At 41.0% G+C, this 16,650-nt stretch overlaps 1 protein-coding gene across 5 annotated transcripts in view; it reads left to right on the forward strand.

The window, feature by feature from the left end:
* Positions 1-1,217: 1,217 nt before the first annotated feature.
* PLEKHA8 (pleckstrin homology domain containing A8) overlaps positions 1,218-16,650 on the forward strand; it is a 104,493-nt gene continuing 89,060 nt past the window's right edge. For 2 of the 5 annotated variants that reach the window (XM_016956876.3, XM_009452531.5), the window contains exon 1: positions 1,232-1,655. In XM_016956876.3, coding sequence (XP_016812365.1) covers positions 1,616-1,655 — 40 coding nt within the window. In that variant the 5' untranslated portion in view covers positions 1,232-1,615. Of the gene's footprint in view, positions 1,656-16,650 lie in introns of all 5 variants that reach the window. The other 3 variants (XM_009452532.4, XM_009452533.5, NM_001199079.2) reach the window with 3 other exon arrangements.

The raw sequence follows: 16,650 nt of genomic DNA on the forward strand, positions 1-16,650 counted from the left end.
CAAAGCGCGTTCCCGTTGCATGAACCTCACTACACCCAGTAAGGCAGGTTCTTTTTTCCCATTTAAAAGAGAAGTAAATTTACACCAGGAGATATTAACTGTCCTGCTTAAGGTTGTTTGGCCCCGAAGCAAATGAGCTCTGCCTTCAAACCAGGTCTGATTCATTCCACAGCACCACGTCATGTTATAGCTGCTAATAATTTATCCCTTAAGTTACCTTATAGGGTAAATAATGAGTTTCGACTTGCAGACTTCCGCTTTAAAGAAGAAATGGTAATCATGGTTACGAATTACACAGCCTCATCGTAGTTTACATTTTCTAGTTTTACATTTTTTGCCTAAGTTCAGAAGTAATGCATGTTCATTGAAGTCAATTTGGAAGAAATTGGAAAGCACTAAAGTAAGATTTCCAGATAATATTGGGGAATCGAATTAAGTTGGAATTTCAGATACATAACGAATAATGGTTTTGCATTTTTATTTACTAAATCAGGCAACTTTAAAGAAAAAGAAAGCTCGCCGATACCACCACCAGCCGCAAACAATCCTCTTAATATTTTGGTGCATGCTTCTGTGACATATACCTAAAGCGATTTAAATCGTATTGTACTCTTTTCTCACCTCCTCTTTCCACTTAATCTGTAGTTAACATTTTTTCTGGTCTAATAACCTTAACACAGTGCATATCCGCACTCTATGTGCATAGGAATCCCCCTGAAGATCTTGTTTAAAATGCAGATTTTGATCTGGAGGTCTGGGGTGGGTGCAAGATTCTGCATTTCTAACAAGCTCTTAGGTGATGTCAGTGCTCCGGGTCAGTAGATCAACACTTCCATAGCGAGACCTTAGAGTCTGGACAACACCTGTTTACACTGGCCTCATAGTATTCTACCCTGAAATTCCAATAATCTCTTTACGCCCTGTTATTGGTTACCTCAAGTGTGTGAGATCAATTAGGCAGCTTTGGAACAAGAATAGGGACTAGAACTCAGGAGGTATCGTGAGAGGTCATGTAGACCCCCAAACGGCGGGCACCATTTACAGTCAGAACTGCGCTCCACACTTGTCTCAGGGGCCTTCCTCCTCCCGTCGCCTAGTCCGCAGTCCGCGTCTCGGGACTCAATTTCCCTGCGGGCCGTTCCCGCAAACTCCGCCCCGCCGCCGCCGCCGCGAAATCCCGGAGTGGATTTTGGGAAGGGGCGCGCGAGCGGCGCCCTGGGCATGCGCGAGCGCGTCCCGGGCCCGGCGAGTAGAGGGTTCAGGTAGTGCGCCGTGGCGCCGCCTGCGACCGGCAGCTCGTTCGCCGCACTTTGGAGGCTTCGGCTGCCCCTCCGACCCACGTAGGGCCCGGACCTGGGCCTCCTTGTGAACAGCGTGCCGGCTTCGCCCCACGGGTTCACCGGCTGGCTGAGCTTCAAGCGCCGAGGCCGCCGCAGTGACCCCGCCCCCGGGCCGAGGATGTGAGGCGGGCCGGGCGTCCCCACACCGGGCCCGGGCGCCGGGAGTGGGCGTCTGGGCAGCGCCGGGTGATGGCCCTGCTGCTGGTGCTCCTCGCCTCTTGGGGCCTGGGGCAGTGAGGGGGCCGGCGGGCGTGGGCCGAGTGGCCGCGGGCGCCATGGAGGGGGTGCTGTACAAGTGGACCAACTATCTGAGCGGTGAGTGGCCGTGCCGGGCCGGGGGCGCGCCGGGGGCCGGTCCTTTGTCTGCGCGGCTGGAGGGCGGTGTCTGGACCCGTCTTAGGGAGGGGGTCACGGCCCTTTCCTGAGGCCAGCGCGGAGCGGGAGTATTTCCCAAAGCAGTTCTCTCACGGGACCGTGTCGCCGTGCAGGACGACACGGCCCTCTCTTGGGGTTGGGTAAGAGCTGTGGCTGCCGTTTCGCTTCAAGGAAGGCTACAAAGACGGAGATTTTGGGTGACTTGAAAGGCACGGTGCTCTCGATGTCAGCGGGAGGAAGGCGCAGACGCCCCGCCGTGGGGTCCTCTGGGAATCTCTTGAATTTTGGCGAAGGAACCGTACTCCCTTGGCTCGCAGCTAGGTTGGAAGGTTTCAAAAGAATGCCAGCAGTAACCTGGAATTCCACAGCGGAAAGATCCTTTATCAAAGTCCTCAGTGCAAACACTTTCCCTTTGTCACCTTCAGAGTCATCTGCGTGCACACCAGGGTGTCAAGAGTTTCAAAGCTCTGCACAAGGTTTTTTATTTTCTCGTTGAGCATTTCCTTTTGTTTTACAGACTCAGAAATTACCGTTAAATGAATGCAAATATTTGCAACTTTCTTGCCGTGCCTTACAGATTGGCTTTAAAATAGTCCCCGCCCTTTTTTTCTAGTTCGTGGAGGTAAAAGCTTCATATCTTGAGAAGGTTGTAACTGTTCTACAGCTGTGAAAATTATTCAGAACGATCATTTTTGTCATGTGTGCAACTAGTATTTAATACAAGCCTACTATATGCTGGAAACTGTGCTAGCCACTTTCTTGGAAGTAAACTTTTTATCACAGAAAATGAATTAGGTCTTTAAAATTTTAAAGGCAGTGTGTTTGAAAGCAGAAATGTTCCCAGTATCCCTTAGAGTGGGTGAGAGACGTTTTCTTTCTTTTGTGGGATAGTTTTTAAAAGGTTGTAGTATGGTAATGCGCCGGGTGTTTTAAGAATGGGTGTGTGTGGGAGGATCAGTTGGCATAGTAACTTCGAGGAGGTCACACAGCACAGCCAAAGGTGCCCCTACTGGGCGTACCCAGAATCTCTTCCCTTTGCTTAGTGTAATTAGCAGTGAGTTCACCTGTTTATTTTTTTTTCTGTAATCATTAATAGAGACTAAATGAGAAGAGGTTTTTCTTGTTTGCGTCAAGGACCTTCAGTGATGTCTGCAATTAGATTAGATGAGAATAACTCAAAGCTAGGCTTTGGTTTGGTGGATGACAGAGGCTGATCAACACTGCTAACCTAAGGGGAGGAGGCTCGACCTGGCAGTTTTCCTTCTGAGGTCTCTCTAAGCTCTCAGATGCATATACTTGAGTAAAATTTAGTTCCTGATCCTTCACTCCTTTCCATTACACACACTTTTTTTCATTCATCTTCAACACTCTTCTTTTTTTCCCATTCTTCCCCATCCCCAAATTTTTTTGTTGTTTTGTGGGGTTTTTTCCCCCTCTTTTCCTTCTCCTTTCTATATAGAAAGTTTAGTCTCTTGATACAGTAACTATTTCCTGGTAGTGAAATGCTTTTGCTGTTGTTGTTGCTGACTGTCCTTGTGTATCCTTCAATAAAGCAGAACTCTCTAGAAGGATCTTTTGGAATCTTTGTCATTTGATTCCTATCTGTTCTGTTGGAAAAGAGTCTACTTTTTTCTTCCCAAAGTAAGAGAAGTTAATGCTGTGAGTGGTGCTAGGGTGGAAACCCTGAAGAAGAGGGCACTGGAGCCATTGCCAGAGACAGCTGTCTCTACGTGATGCTGCTTGTTCCCTTAGCCCACGTGCCCCGTCCTTGTAGGCATACTGTTCATAGAAGCCCATCACACCACTGGGTATTTTCCAGATATACATAGAATGATGGTTCGGCATATTCTCTCCTTTTAGGAGATAAATTTACTTGGGAAAGAAGTGGTAATAGCCTAGGAGGATCACATGCATTCTTGTTTCCTCCACCCTCCACTTTTCTACTTGGTCTTCGGAAGTGAGCATGTTGTGTTAGTGACAAGTTACTTTTTCTTTTTCTGAAGCTTGTTTTAAAAAGTAACTTTTTTTCTTGTAGGTTTGCACATAGTATCTTTAAAATACATACAATCCCAATCCAAGTTTTTGTTCATTCTGAATTTTTCTCCAAAGGTAGTACGTAACCCATGCCTCTGTTTGTATGGTTTGTGTATTTGTCATGCTGACAGCTTGATATGGGATGCCTTGTGTCAAATTTGAGTGAAGTTAGGAAATCAGTTTATCACTTGGTCTTTTGAATCCTTAGGGGATGTTGTTAATTTCATTCACCATCTACTGTGCTAGGCACAGGGGAAGCAATGTTGAACAAAGCCCATGCCCTTCTTGAGCCTACAGTCTGGTGGGGGAAGAAAGACATTTATTGGTTAAGTGGTTAGAACCATGTTTCATTGTGTGTGATTGATTGGGGAGGAGGGAGGGCAGAGAGGCTAGTACAGGTTGTTAGAGAAAGCTTCTTTGAGGAAAAATTTAAGCAGAGTCTGAAGGATAAATCAAGCTGTTAATAGTTCGCTGGAGAGGCCAAGGCAGAGGTGTAGTTAGAGGAAATAAAGAAGAACTTTTCAGGCACAGGGAATGCCAGTGTCAAGGCCCCAAAGCAGAATGGAGACGTGCGAGTTTGAGGAAAGGAAAGAGGACCCATCTGGCTGAGAGCTGAGGAGAGTGAGGCTGCAACAAAGATGCAGGGGTGTGCGGGAGGCTAGATATTTCAGGGCCTCATAGGCTGGTTTAAACACTGTGATGTGATTGTGTGTGTGCATGTGGGTACATGCATGCATGCGTCTGTGAGAGAAAGAGAAATGATGAGATTGTTTAAAAGCTTACTCTGGCTTTAGCGTAGCGTAGAACATTTTCTGGTTACATCTTTATATCTCTCCTGCTGCATTTATTGTACTTCACTAAATACTATGTATTATTATTTTGTGAGCTTCTTTTGCCTCTTGAATTTTAAATCGATAGGTATTAATTACTGAAAGTTAGAATTCATCAAGCCCTGATAATAGCATCTGAGGTTTATGTGAGTGTATTTCTAGAAGAGAAAAGAAGTCTCTTCCCTTAAATGCTAAGCGTATTCAGGTACTCTATTCTCCTTCAATGAAAAATACAAAAAAAAAAAAAAGTTTACGTGTATTTTCTTTTGCAGTCTGGTTTCATCCTGCCTTTTGGACATTCCGGGATTTAGTGCCAGTACCTTTCTTTAGATGTTAGAAGATTAAACTTGGGATGAAAAGAGAGTAAATTAAAAACATGTTACAGATTCCCACATTGTGTGAGACATACTTCTAAAGAAGCACTGTTTGTTATTTCTGTCTTTCAAGACCTAAAATTTAGTCAAGGAGTATTATACATGTAGGGCTACACATTAATACTCTAGAACGCTGGTTCAGGAGTCAGAGAGACCTGAAGCCTGGCAAACAGCCCTATTACTGCCAACTGCAGGGTCACTTTAGCATCCTGAGCCTTAGTGTCTTCCTCCATTTAAAATAATGGGATTTACTAGTTTATAATTGTAAGAACAGTTAAAAATTTATTAGTACTTACAATGTGCCAAGCACTTTTCTAAACATTTTACATGGATTAACTCAGTCTTTGCAGCAATTTCAAAAAACAGTTGCCTTTATTATGCCCATTTGCCAGATGAAGACACTGAGGTATAGAGACGTGGGTTTGCTGAAGGTCACACAGCCACTTATTAAGTGCCTTCAGAGTCAGTGCTCCATTAGACAATACTTTTAAAGGTCCTTCTTGCTTGATCATTATGTAATTCTAGCTGATTCATAATGTACCTATATTTAAAGTATGTTTGACCTAGAATAGCAGACTATTTCGGGGGTGGGAAGTGGGGAGGAATTCAGAAGTGAAGAAAGCTTTGACTGCCCAATGTTGTGCATATGTTTTGCCACGAGGAAATTTTCTAACCTGTGCTTTCTACTTTGTAGTTTTAGGTCCTTTTCCTGCCCACTCAGCTGATAGGAGGGCTGCTGTTGTGAACTCCAGCCAGCCGAAGGCTGCTTGTGCCTCTCCAGCAGGTTAAAGCTCAAGCACATTGCATTACTGCATTCTGAAAATAACAAAAGCCTGCATCATACTGGCCAGATGGTTTTCATTAAGGATGTGCTATAATTTTGTTTCCCCTCAGGTGGAGGAAGGTGACTCTTGCCCTATATACTAGTGCTGTGTAAACAGTACCAGGAAGACGTCTGGAGTATGAGGATTCTTGGTTTCACAACCACTGGTCAACCCTTTTTGTTGTTGTTAACATTTTAACATCTTTATGGAGATAATTCATAAACCATAAAATTCATCCATTTAAAATGTACAAGTCAGTGATTTTAGTATATATAAAAAGTGTAACTATTACCATGATCAATTTTAGAACATTTTCATTATCCCAGAAAGAAACCCAGTACCCATTAGCAGTCACTCCTACACCTGCCCTTCACTGTTGGCAACCACTAATCTGTCTGCACAGATTTGCCTCTTCTAGGCAGTTTATATAAATGGAATTATATAATATGTGGTCTTTTGTGGCTGGCTGCTTTCCCGTAGCATAATGTTTTTTTTTTGATAGCATGTATCAGAACTTCATTCCTTTTTATTACCAAATAATATTTCATTGTATGTGTATACCATATTTAGTTTATCCATTTTCAGTTGAAGAACATTTGGATTGGGCTGTTCTTTTTGTTTTTGTTTTTCTTGGTTATTATGAAATAACACTGCTGTGAACACTCATGTACAAGTTTTTTATAGACATGATTTCATTTCTCTTGGATATCTATAATACCTAGGAGTGGAATTGCTGGAGTCCTATGATAACTCTTTATTTAATAATTTTGAGAGACTACCAAATAGTTTTCCAAAGTGACTGCACCATTTTACATTCTCATCAGTAATCAAAGAAGTTTCCGTCTTCACATTCTCATCAACCTCATTATCGTCTTAGTATAGCTATCCTAGTAGTGGATGTGAAATGGTATCTCATGGTTTTGATTTATATTTCTCTGACTTACTGATGTTGATTATCTTTTTATATGCTGATTATCCATTTGTATATCTAATTTGGAAAAATGTCTGCATTTTTTGCCCATTTGTTTGGGTTATTTTTTCAGTACAGAGTTGTAAGAGGTTTCTTTTCTTTTTTTTTTTTTTTTTTTGAGACAGAGTCTTACTCTGTCACCCAGGCTGGAGTGCAGTGGTGTGATCTCCGCCTCCCGAGTTCAAGCGATTCTCCTGCCTCAGCCTCCTGAGTACCTAGGACTACAGGTGTGTGCCACCATGCCTGGCTAATTTTTTGTGTTTTTAGTAGAGACGGGGTTTCACCATGTTGGCCAGGCTGGTCCGAACTCCTGACCTCAGGTGATCCGCCTGCCTCGGCCTCCCAAAATGCTAGGATTACAGGTGTGAGCCACTGTGCCCGGCCAAGAGTTCTTTATTCTGGATATAAGTTCCTTGTTAGATAGATGATTTGCAAATACAGTTGACCCATGAATAATGCAGGAGTTGGGGCACCAATCCCCACAGTCAAAAGTCTGCATGTAACTTTCGATTCCCCCAAAATCTTAACCAGTAGCCTGCGAATAACCAAAAGCCTTATGACCAAAAGCCTTATGAATAACTTTAATAATTAACACATATGTTATGTCATATGTGTCGTATACTGCATTCCTACAATAAAGTAAGCTAAAGAAAGGGTTATGAAGAAAATTATAAGGAAGAGAAAATACATTTACTGTTCATTAAGTGGAAGTGGATCATTGTAAAGGTCTTCATCCTTGTTGTCTTCACATTGAGGAGGCAGAGGAAGAGGAAGAGGAGGGGTTGGTTTTGCTATCTCAGGGTAGCAGAAGTGGAAGAAAATCCGCATGTGCACGGTTGAAATTCAAACCCATGGTATGCAAGGATCAACTGTATTTTCTTTTCTGTAGGTTGTCTTTTTCATTTTCTTCCTGGTATCATTTGCAACACAAAAGTTTTAAATTTTGATGTAGTCTAATTTATCAATTTTTTCTTTTATTGTTTGTTTTTGGTGTTACATTATCTTAGGAAACCATTGCCAAACCCAAGGTCATGAAGATTTACTCTTAAGGCTTTAAAAATAGTTTTTAGCGCTTACATTTAATTCTCATCCATTTTGAATTAATTTTTGTGTACGATATGAGGTAAGAGTACAGCTTTTTTTTTTCACATAGATATTCAATACTCAACTCTTTACGATGTAATCTATGGTTTCAGTGATAAAGTCACAAGCCAGCATTGCACCAATTCTTAAGTGTAAAAGGTTGGAGTCAGCCCTGAGTTTGAACTTTTGCCCCACTACTTAGTAGTGCTAATACCTTGAGCAAGTTACTTAATCTTCCTGAGTCTCAGTTTTAAAATGACAGCAATAGTAATAGCTGTACCTAGGTTTGTTAAGAATATGTAATGGATATTGAGCTTACTGTTAGCAGTTTCTGGGTCGTGCCCATTAGTGTCAGACACTCTGCAGACATGCTCCACTGTGTACTAGGCAGGTTCATAGTTCACTTTAAGGGTAGGTTAATTAGATCACTGTTTTGATTAATGATGCCCAGAAAATTTAGTCTCTGTGTATTCAGCTTTCTATTTGCAAATTGTGGTTCCTCATGGATTCTTTTTCATATAATTATTTGCCATTGCTGTCTCTTCCATTGTGAAGTGTCTGTTCAAATCTTTAACCTATTTTTAAAAGTTAATTGTTCTTTTTATTATTGAGTTGTGAGAGCTCTTTATATATTCTTATATACTTATTTATTTATTTATTTATTTTGAGATGGAGTGTTGCTCTGTCGCCCAGGCTGGAGTGCAGTGGTGCAATCTCGGCTCACTGCAACCTTCGCCTCCTGGGTTCAAGCAATTCTCTACCTCAGCCTCCCAAGTAGCTGGGATTACAGGCGCCTGCCACCAAGCCCGGCTAATTTTTTTTTGTATTTTTAGTAGAGATGAGGTTTCACCATGTTGGCTAGGCTGGTCTTGAACTCCTGACCTCGTGATCCACCCTTCTTGGCCTCCCAAAGTGCTGGGATTACAGGCATGAGCCACCTCGCCCGGCTATATATTCTTAATGAAAATTCCATTGTAGACCAGGCATGGTGGCTCACACCTGTAATGCCAACACTTTGGGAGGCCGATGTGGGCAGATCGCTTGAGGCCAGGAGTTTGAGACCAGCCTGGCCAACATGGTGAAGCCCGTCTCTACTAAAAATACAAAAATTAGCTGGGTGTGATGGCACACGCCTGTAATCCCAGCTACTTGGGAGGCTGAGGCACCAGAATCATTTGAACCCAGAAGGTGGAGGTTGCAGTGAGCTAAGGGGTTGCAGTGAGCCAAGATCACACCTGTGTTCCAGCCTGGGCAACAGAACGAGACTCTGTTGCAAATAAATAAATAGATAGATAGATAGAGTGAGACTGTGTCTCAGATAGATAGATGGATAGATGGGTGACAGAGCAAGACTGTCACAAATAGATAGTGTAAGATTCTGTCTCAGGTAGATAGGATAGAATAGATAGATAGATAGATAGATAAATAGATTAGATAGAGAAATAATGCCCAGAGGAATTAAGTAGTGTCCTTAAGATGACATACCTGGATGTTATGAGTCTGAACTTAAACCATGGTTTCCTCACTCCGTTGTCTTAAGGTGCTGGTAGGACATATGAGAAGCACTGTGCAGAACAAATAAATATTTAGTTTGGTAGCTCAAAGTGCACAGGAGAGGTGACCTACATCTTCTAGCAGAAGGTTTTAAAGAGAATTTGATATAATCTATTGTAATTATAGTCTTCTTACCATCTACATGGTAGACTCTCCAGTAGTCTGTCACTCCTTGAGGCTGGGATCTTTTCTCTAAATCTCCAAACCTGGCAAACTACAACTGCTCAGAAAATGCTTTGTGAATTAATTAATGGTAAATTAAGAAGCCTATAATTTAGCTAATGCTTGGGTAACTGTTACAATGAGGAGTGTTTCTTCATTCTTCCCTCCTCCCTAGCTACAACAGAACTCTTAACTGACTGACCTGGCAGAGGAACCCAAGGCTTTGCTGTCTGCATCCCTGTCTGGAACTCCCCTAGAGAAGCTGAGTGGGGGAGGGCTCTAATGGGATGAGGTGTGGCTGAGCGCTCAGGTTGGATATTGGAAAACACCAAGGCTATGGAGGTCAGGGGTAGTAAATTAATTGCTCTGCTTTGCTTCAATTTAAAATGGTAGATTATTTCACTATTAACATATCTATATAGCATACATAATATATGATATGATAATATATATGGGTTATGAATGTAGAAACCATAATTTATAATGAATAAATTGTCTTGACTCAACATTTCAGATTGTCAGTCCTATCAAGACATTTAATTTCACTTTTTTTTTCTTGGCATTAGTTACTTTCTCTGTTTTTATTTTAAAAAATTTGTTTGGAAACAGGGTCTTGCTATGTTTGCCCAAGCTGGTCTTGAACTCCTGGCCTCAACTGATCCTTCTGCCTCATGAGCCACTGTACCTGGCAGTTACTATCTCTTGAATCAGATTCTGGGAAAGATGGGAGTTTTCTGTTATTTTGTATTAGGATAGGTTTTGAAAGCTGAGAGAGACTTCTAGGCATCATCTAAACTCCAGCTGAAATTTTGTAGAAAAGGAAACTAAAGCTGAAAGAAGTTAAGGGACTTAACCTTTTCTTTCTCCCATTCTGTTCCCCCTTTATTATGGTCACTAATTTTTCCTCTTATTGTTAATGAAAAAGCACCTTTCCTTCACTTTTTTTTCTTTACTTTTGGCTAACTTTTCTAGAAAGAGTTTAAATAGTCCCTTTTCATTTTTTTTCCTGCATTTCTACACAACAGTAGTTCTTATGGATTTTTTTTTTAATCTTAACTTTAAGTTCAGGGGTACATGTGCAGGTTTGTTACATAGATAAATGTGTGCCATGGTCGTTTGCTGTACAGATCATCCCATCACCTAGGTATTAAGCCCAGCATTCATTAATTTTTCCTGATCCTCTTCCTCCCCCAACCCCCTCTTAAGGATTTTAAAAATTCACAGTATGTTAAATTTTTAATTGTTTTTCCTGTTGAACAGTAAGATTATGAACTTCTGCTTTCCTAGAACACCTTAATTTTTAAGGCAAAAGTTCTGAAGGAACTGTGGCGGACTTAAAGGCAGAATGATATACTCTAGCATGAGGCTAACTAGTAGGCATTCTACTAGTTGTTTATTTAAGAGTCATTATTGGGCCAAGATGTAATAAGCCCATTGTAATGATTACAATAAAAAACTGAACAAAATACAACAGTAGAATATTGCATTTTTTTCAAATGCACATGGAACATTCACCAAGATAGACCATATTCTGAGCTATAATAGAAACCTTGCCAAAACTTGTTAAAAGAATGTTCTGTGTCTTTAATAGAAGTAAACTACAGATTAATAACAGATGTAGAGAATCCCCTGAAATATTAGGAAATTAAACAGTACACTTCAGAGTAGTTTGTGGGTCAAAGAGAAGGTCTCCAAGAAAATTGGGAAATATTTTGAACTTAAAATGAAAGCACAACAGTGGTTGGCCAAGGGTAAAGGGAGAGGGGAAGGCTTGATCAGAAAGGAGTAATACAAGGGAATTTTGGGGACAATTTTGGTAGAATGGAATTTTCTGTATCTTGATTATTGCGGTGGTTATTAAAGGACTATGCATTTATCAAAACTCAGAATTGTTCGCCAAATAATGAATTTTATTTTATGTAATTTTTAAAACTTTTAAGTGTCTGTTTAATGGAGTACAGTTTTTCATAGTGATGTGTTTGGATGAGCCACTTGTCACAAGGCTGCTGAAAGAAAAATGAAGGGAAGCTACAGTACTTTCTAGTCAGAAGTGGGTATGACTCACAAGTAATTACTTTTGGTTTGGATCTTTAAGGGAACAGGAACATCTCCATTTATAAATTTTGACTTAAAAATGGTGGTTGCTGTTGGGAAATTAAAAAAAAAAAGAAATTTTAGTGTAAAATTAACATGAGGTATGCCAGTTTAGATCCAAATATAAGTGCATTTCTTGAAGAAAATTATGCTCATTGAAAACATGTGTTGTTCAACATTAATTGAACTGAAAAGCCTTTCGGCTAAGATTTTTTAAAAGTAAATTTTACACAGTTGTTTGTCCATTAAGTGTAGAAAGGAGTTTGCACTATGTGAGAAAAGAATAAGCTGGTAGCAGTTTTGGAATAGTGGTTTTTAAATCTTTAATTTATTTGAACAATGATTTGTAGTTTTCAGTGTTTTACACTTATTTTTGAAAATTTATTCTTGGCCGGGTGCGGTGGCTCACGCCCGTAATCCTAGCACTTTGGAAGGCTGAGGTGGGTGGATCACCTGAGGTCAGGAGTTCGAGAACAGCCTGGCCAACAAGATGAAAGCCCGTCTCTACTAAAAATACAAAAATTAGCCGAGTGTGCTGGCGGGTGCCTGTAATCCCCACTACTCAGGAGGCTAAGGCAGGAGAATCGCTTGAACTCGGGAGGCGGAGATGGCAGTGAGCTGAGGTCACGCCGTTGCACTCCAGCCTGGGCAACAAGAGTGAAACTCTGTCTCAAAGTAAACTAAAATGAAATAAAATAAGATTTATTCTTAAGTAGTTTATTCTTTTTGATGTTATCGTAAATGGATTTGTTTTCTAACTTTCATTTTCAGATTGTTCATTGCAACTGTACAGAAATACAATTTTAATTGTATGTTAGTCTTGTATCCTATCACCTTGCTGAACTCATTTATTCTAATAGGTTTTTTTTAGTGGCTTCCTTGCATTTTGTTTTTGTTTAAATATATAAGAGCATGTCTGTGAGTAGAGCTAGGTTTGCTTCTTTCTTTCCCATCTAGATGTCTTTTATTTCACTTATTGACTAAGAGCTAGGTTTGCTTCTTTCTTTCCAATCTAGATGTCTTTTATTTCACTTATTGACTAATTGCCTTGGCTAGAACCTTTAGTACAATGTTGACTAGAAGTGGTAAAAGCAAACATCTTGTCTTGTTTCCAATCTTTGAGGGGAAGCATCCTGTTTTTCACCTTATACACATTAACTATGTGTTCTTTGTAGATGCCTTTATCAGGTTGAAGAAGTTCTCTTCTAAGTTTGTTAGGTGTTTTTATTATGAAAGGGTGTTAGATTTTTGTCAAGTGCTTTTTGTACGTTTAGTGAGATGATCATGTGATAGTTTAGAGCTTTTGTGTTTGCAGAAAGACCCAGTTCACACAGGCTTAAAGTAAAAAGGGATATTTATTGGTTCATTTAATGGAAAAATCTAGGGGATGTCTTACCTTCAGGAATGATGTGGGCTGATCAGGGGGTTCAAACAATATCATCCAGATTTTCTTCCTTCTCCTTCTGTCCCTCAAATCCTTCCAGTTCCATTTCCCTTTGTGTGTGAACCATGTTTAGGTCTCATGTGATGGCAAACTGCTGCAGGCAGCTGCAGGCTAACATTCTTAAGACCAAAGAAAAAAGAAACAGTCCCCATTTCTTTATGCCTTACCCCAGTCCCAGCAAAAGTCCCAGAATTGTCTCCGGTTGGGCCACTTGCCCATTCTGGAACTATCATTGAGGATAGGGGATGTGAAGCTTCATTTAGGCCTAAATCACATACCCACCCTGGAGCTGGTCACCCCCACCCAAACCTCATGGTTGGAGTGTGAAGAAGGGAGTTTTCATCAATGGAAAAGTACTAGGTAAATGCTGGATTGCCAAAAATAAATGTCAAGTATGCTTTCTGTAGTGAAACAATCCAGGATAATACAAAGCGTATGAAATTGGTATTTAAATACTCTTTTTTTTTACCCCCTACCCCATCCCTGGCAATGATAGCTAATACGAGCTAAAACTCTCCCCTGCTCATTGAAGTTTTATGTCTAATCCTTCCCAGCAGGGAATTTGGGTGATACCACATTGCATCTGTAATAGAGGATGGCATAAAAGAGGGTGGAGATTGGATAGGAAGATAGTCTAGTGGTTATCTAAGGGAGCAGGGAGTAGTACAGACCAACAGTTTTCATCTGCTCTTTAGTTACCTTGACTGATCATTTCTGAGATAACTGCAGATTAATTTAAAATAGAAACTGGATTAATGGTCTCTTTTTCATCCATGCCTCTTTTCTCTACAATTCATCATTCCTGGGCTGTATCCCAGTTTCCCAGCAGTGGACATTATGAAAGACCAGTGTGTCCTAATACTAATCTGAACTCTCTCCATCACTCTGCATTTAAATTTTGTCTAATAGGAATGAGATTTCTCTGGTCTCTTACTGTGCCTTTTGAAACTGCAAGAATTTTGTGCTTATAAGAAAAGTTTTTCTTGGTCACAGTTTGTGTAGTTACGAAGGACAGAATAAAATTGCCATATATTGAACATCCCTTGTATAATTATAACCTACCCTAGATAAATACAGAACCTGTTATAAGGAAAGTAATATTTCAGTTGCTATTATAATTTACCGCTACTTTTTTTTTTTTTTTTTTTTTTTGAGACAAGGTCTCACTCTCACCCAGGCTGGAGTGCAGTGGCGTGATCATAGCTCACTCTAGTCTCGAACTCCTAGGCTCAAGCAGTCCTCCTGCCTCAGGTGCATCACCTTGCCCAGCTAGTTTTTAAAATTTTTTGTTGAGACAGGCTCTCACTATGTTGACTAGGCTGGTTTTGAACTGCCAGCCTCAAGCAGTCGTCCTGCCTCAGTCTCCTAAAGTGCTGGGATTACAGGAGTGAACCACGGAGCCCAGCCTTCAAGCTGCTTTCAAAATTTGCTGCAGCTGTGCTTTGGGTGGGGTTGAGAGCTGCTCTTCAACATTTTTCAGATTCTTGTAAGATAAAACTAGTTTGGTACATTTTTTTCAATTTTAGGACACTTTTTTTTGTTTCACATTTCAACAACTCTGAAATCAAGAAGCATCTTAGAACCTGTGCTATGTCATTGTTTAATTGGTAGAGTTTTATTCTTTCTTGTGTCATGTAAAATAATGGTGTGTCTTAAAATTGATGATGTGATGGTTTATTCTGGTTGGATCTGTAAGGATGTTGTGGAGGCAATTAACATTTGAATCAATAGACCTTATAAAGTAGATTGCCCTTCCTAATGTGGATGAGCCTTATCCAATCAGTTAAAGACTTGAAGAGAACAAAAAGACTGAGTAACAGAGAATTCCTCCTGCGACTGCCTTGAGCTGAGACATTGGCCTTTTCTAGCTTTCATTGGTTCTTCTTGGATCTTGAGCCTGCTAGCATGGAACTTAACCATGAGCTCTCCTGGCTTGCTGATTGCAGATCTTGGGACTTCTCAGTCTCTAGTCACATGAGCCAGTTACTTACAATTTCATTACATGCACACATACCCACCCACACACCCTTATAATATCTTTACACACACACCCTGACACTCTACTGGTTCTTTTTCTCTGGATAACACTCACAAATACAGATGGGTCCTAAATTTGATAAAAATACAGTAATTGAGGCTGTTCTAAATGCCTTCTACACAAAAGTCATGGTGGATTTGGGGAGTGTTCACACCAACCAGCATCATGGGAGTTGAGCTGTTCACACCAGCCAGCGTCATGGGAGTGAAAAGATGCTGTTGTGCTATACCAGGACAGCTTTCTGGGAGTGGGGAGCCAAGGTTTGGGAGCTTTTGTGCCTCAAGGGGCAGTATAGAAAGATAGAGTTTTCTTCCCAGCTCTGTTGTGTACTTCCTTTGTGACCCTAATTAGGTCACTTAATTTACCTGGGATTGGTTTCCTTATCTATAAAATGTGCTGGTTGGACTGTGTGATTTCAAAGACCTCTTCCTTTTCTCAGGTTCTCAGAAATTGACTCTTCTGTTTCAGTGAGTGGAGGTGGCCTAAGATATAAATAAACACTTTTGCAAAGGGCTGAAACATCACCAATAATGTCTGACTCCTGGAGCACTGATTCTGTGCCCAACAAGATACAGTCTGAGGATTGATTTGGTTTTCCAGGTTGTAATGTTTGTACAGGAGTGGTGGCCTTCACAGTTGAGTTTTTATAGAACTTGAAGCCAAGGTCTAGAAGCATCACCTTTTTTGTTTGTTTGTTTGTTTGTTTGTTTGTTTGTTTGTGACAAGGTCTCACTCTCACTCAGGTTGGAGTGCAGTGGCACAGTCATGGCTCACTGCAGCCTCGACCTTCCAGGCTCAAGCAGTCCTCCCACCTCAACCTCCTGCTGGGACCACAGGTGTATGCCACCACTGTCGGCTAATTTTTGTATTTTTATTAGAGAAGGGTTTCGCCGTTGTTGCCCAGGCTGGTCTGGAACTCCTGGCCTCAAGTGATCCACCCACCTTGGCCTCCCAAAGTAGTCAATATTATAGCTGTGAGCCACCGCGCCCTGCCAGCATCACCTTCTGAAATAAAAATTTACAAGTTCATCCCAAGAAGTTTGCCAGCCAGGAACTGATTTGTGCTAGTGTAGAGGTAAGGCCTAAGGGTTCCTGACCTGCAATAAAGGGTCTAGGTCTCTGGGAAGGAAGCCCTCCATATAAAATATAATAAGAGCAAAAGCCATAGTTTAAGAAAAGATTACTTATCTTTGGTGAGAAGATAAGTTCAGATACTATGGGAGAGTGGATGCTGGGAATTAGTGTTTATTTAGTTTTATTTAAAGAAGTAAGAGACATGGTACCTGGCAGTCCTGAGTATTGCGCTTTCTGGAAAAGCAGACCCTAATTAGGTAAATGATGAGCAAAATATGTTGCCTACCTACCCAACTCCTTCACATAGATTTAGTGCTGACTATTCAGGCTTCTGATTACGGTGTAGTTCCTTGTTCCATAATCTTGGGCTGGGGGTGCTCCAGGAAGTTCAGTAGCCTCCTATTAAAATGTAATAAAGTGATACCATTGGTGTCCGGCCCACTTGGTTTGTGTG

The sequence above is a fragment of the Pan troglodytes genome, chromosome 6 (genome assembly GCF_028858775.2).
Source record: "Pan troglodytes isolate AG18354 chromosome 6, NHGRI_mPanTro3-v2.0_pri, whole genome shotgun sequence".
NCBI classification, from domain to species: domain Eukaryota; kingdom Metazoa; phylum Chordata; class Mammalia; order Primates; family Hominidae; genus Pan; species Pan troglodytes.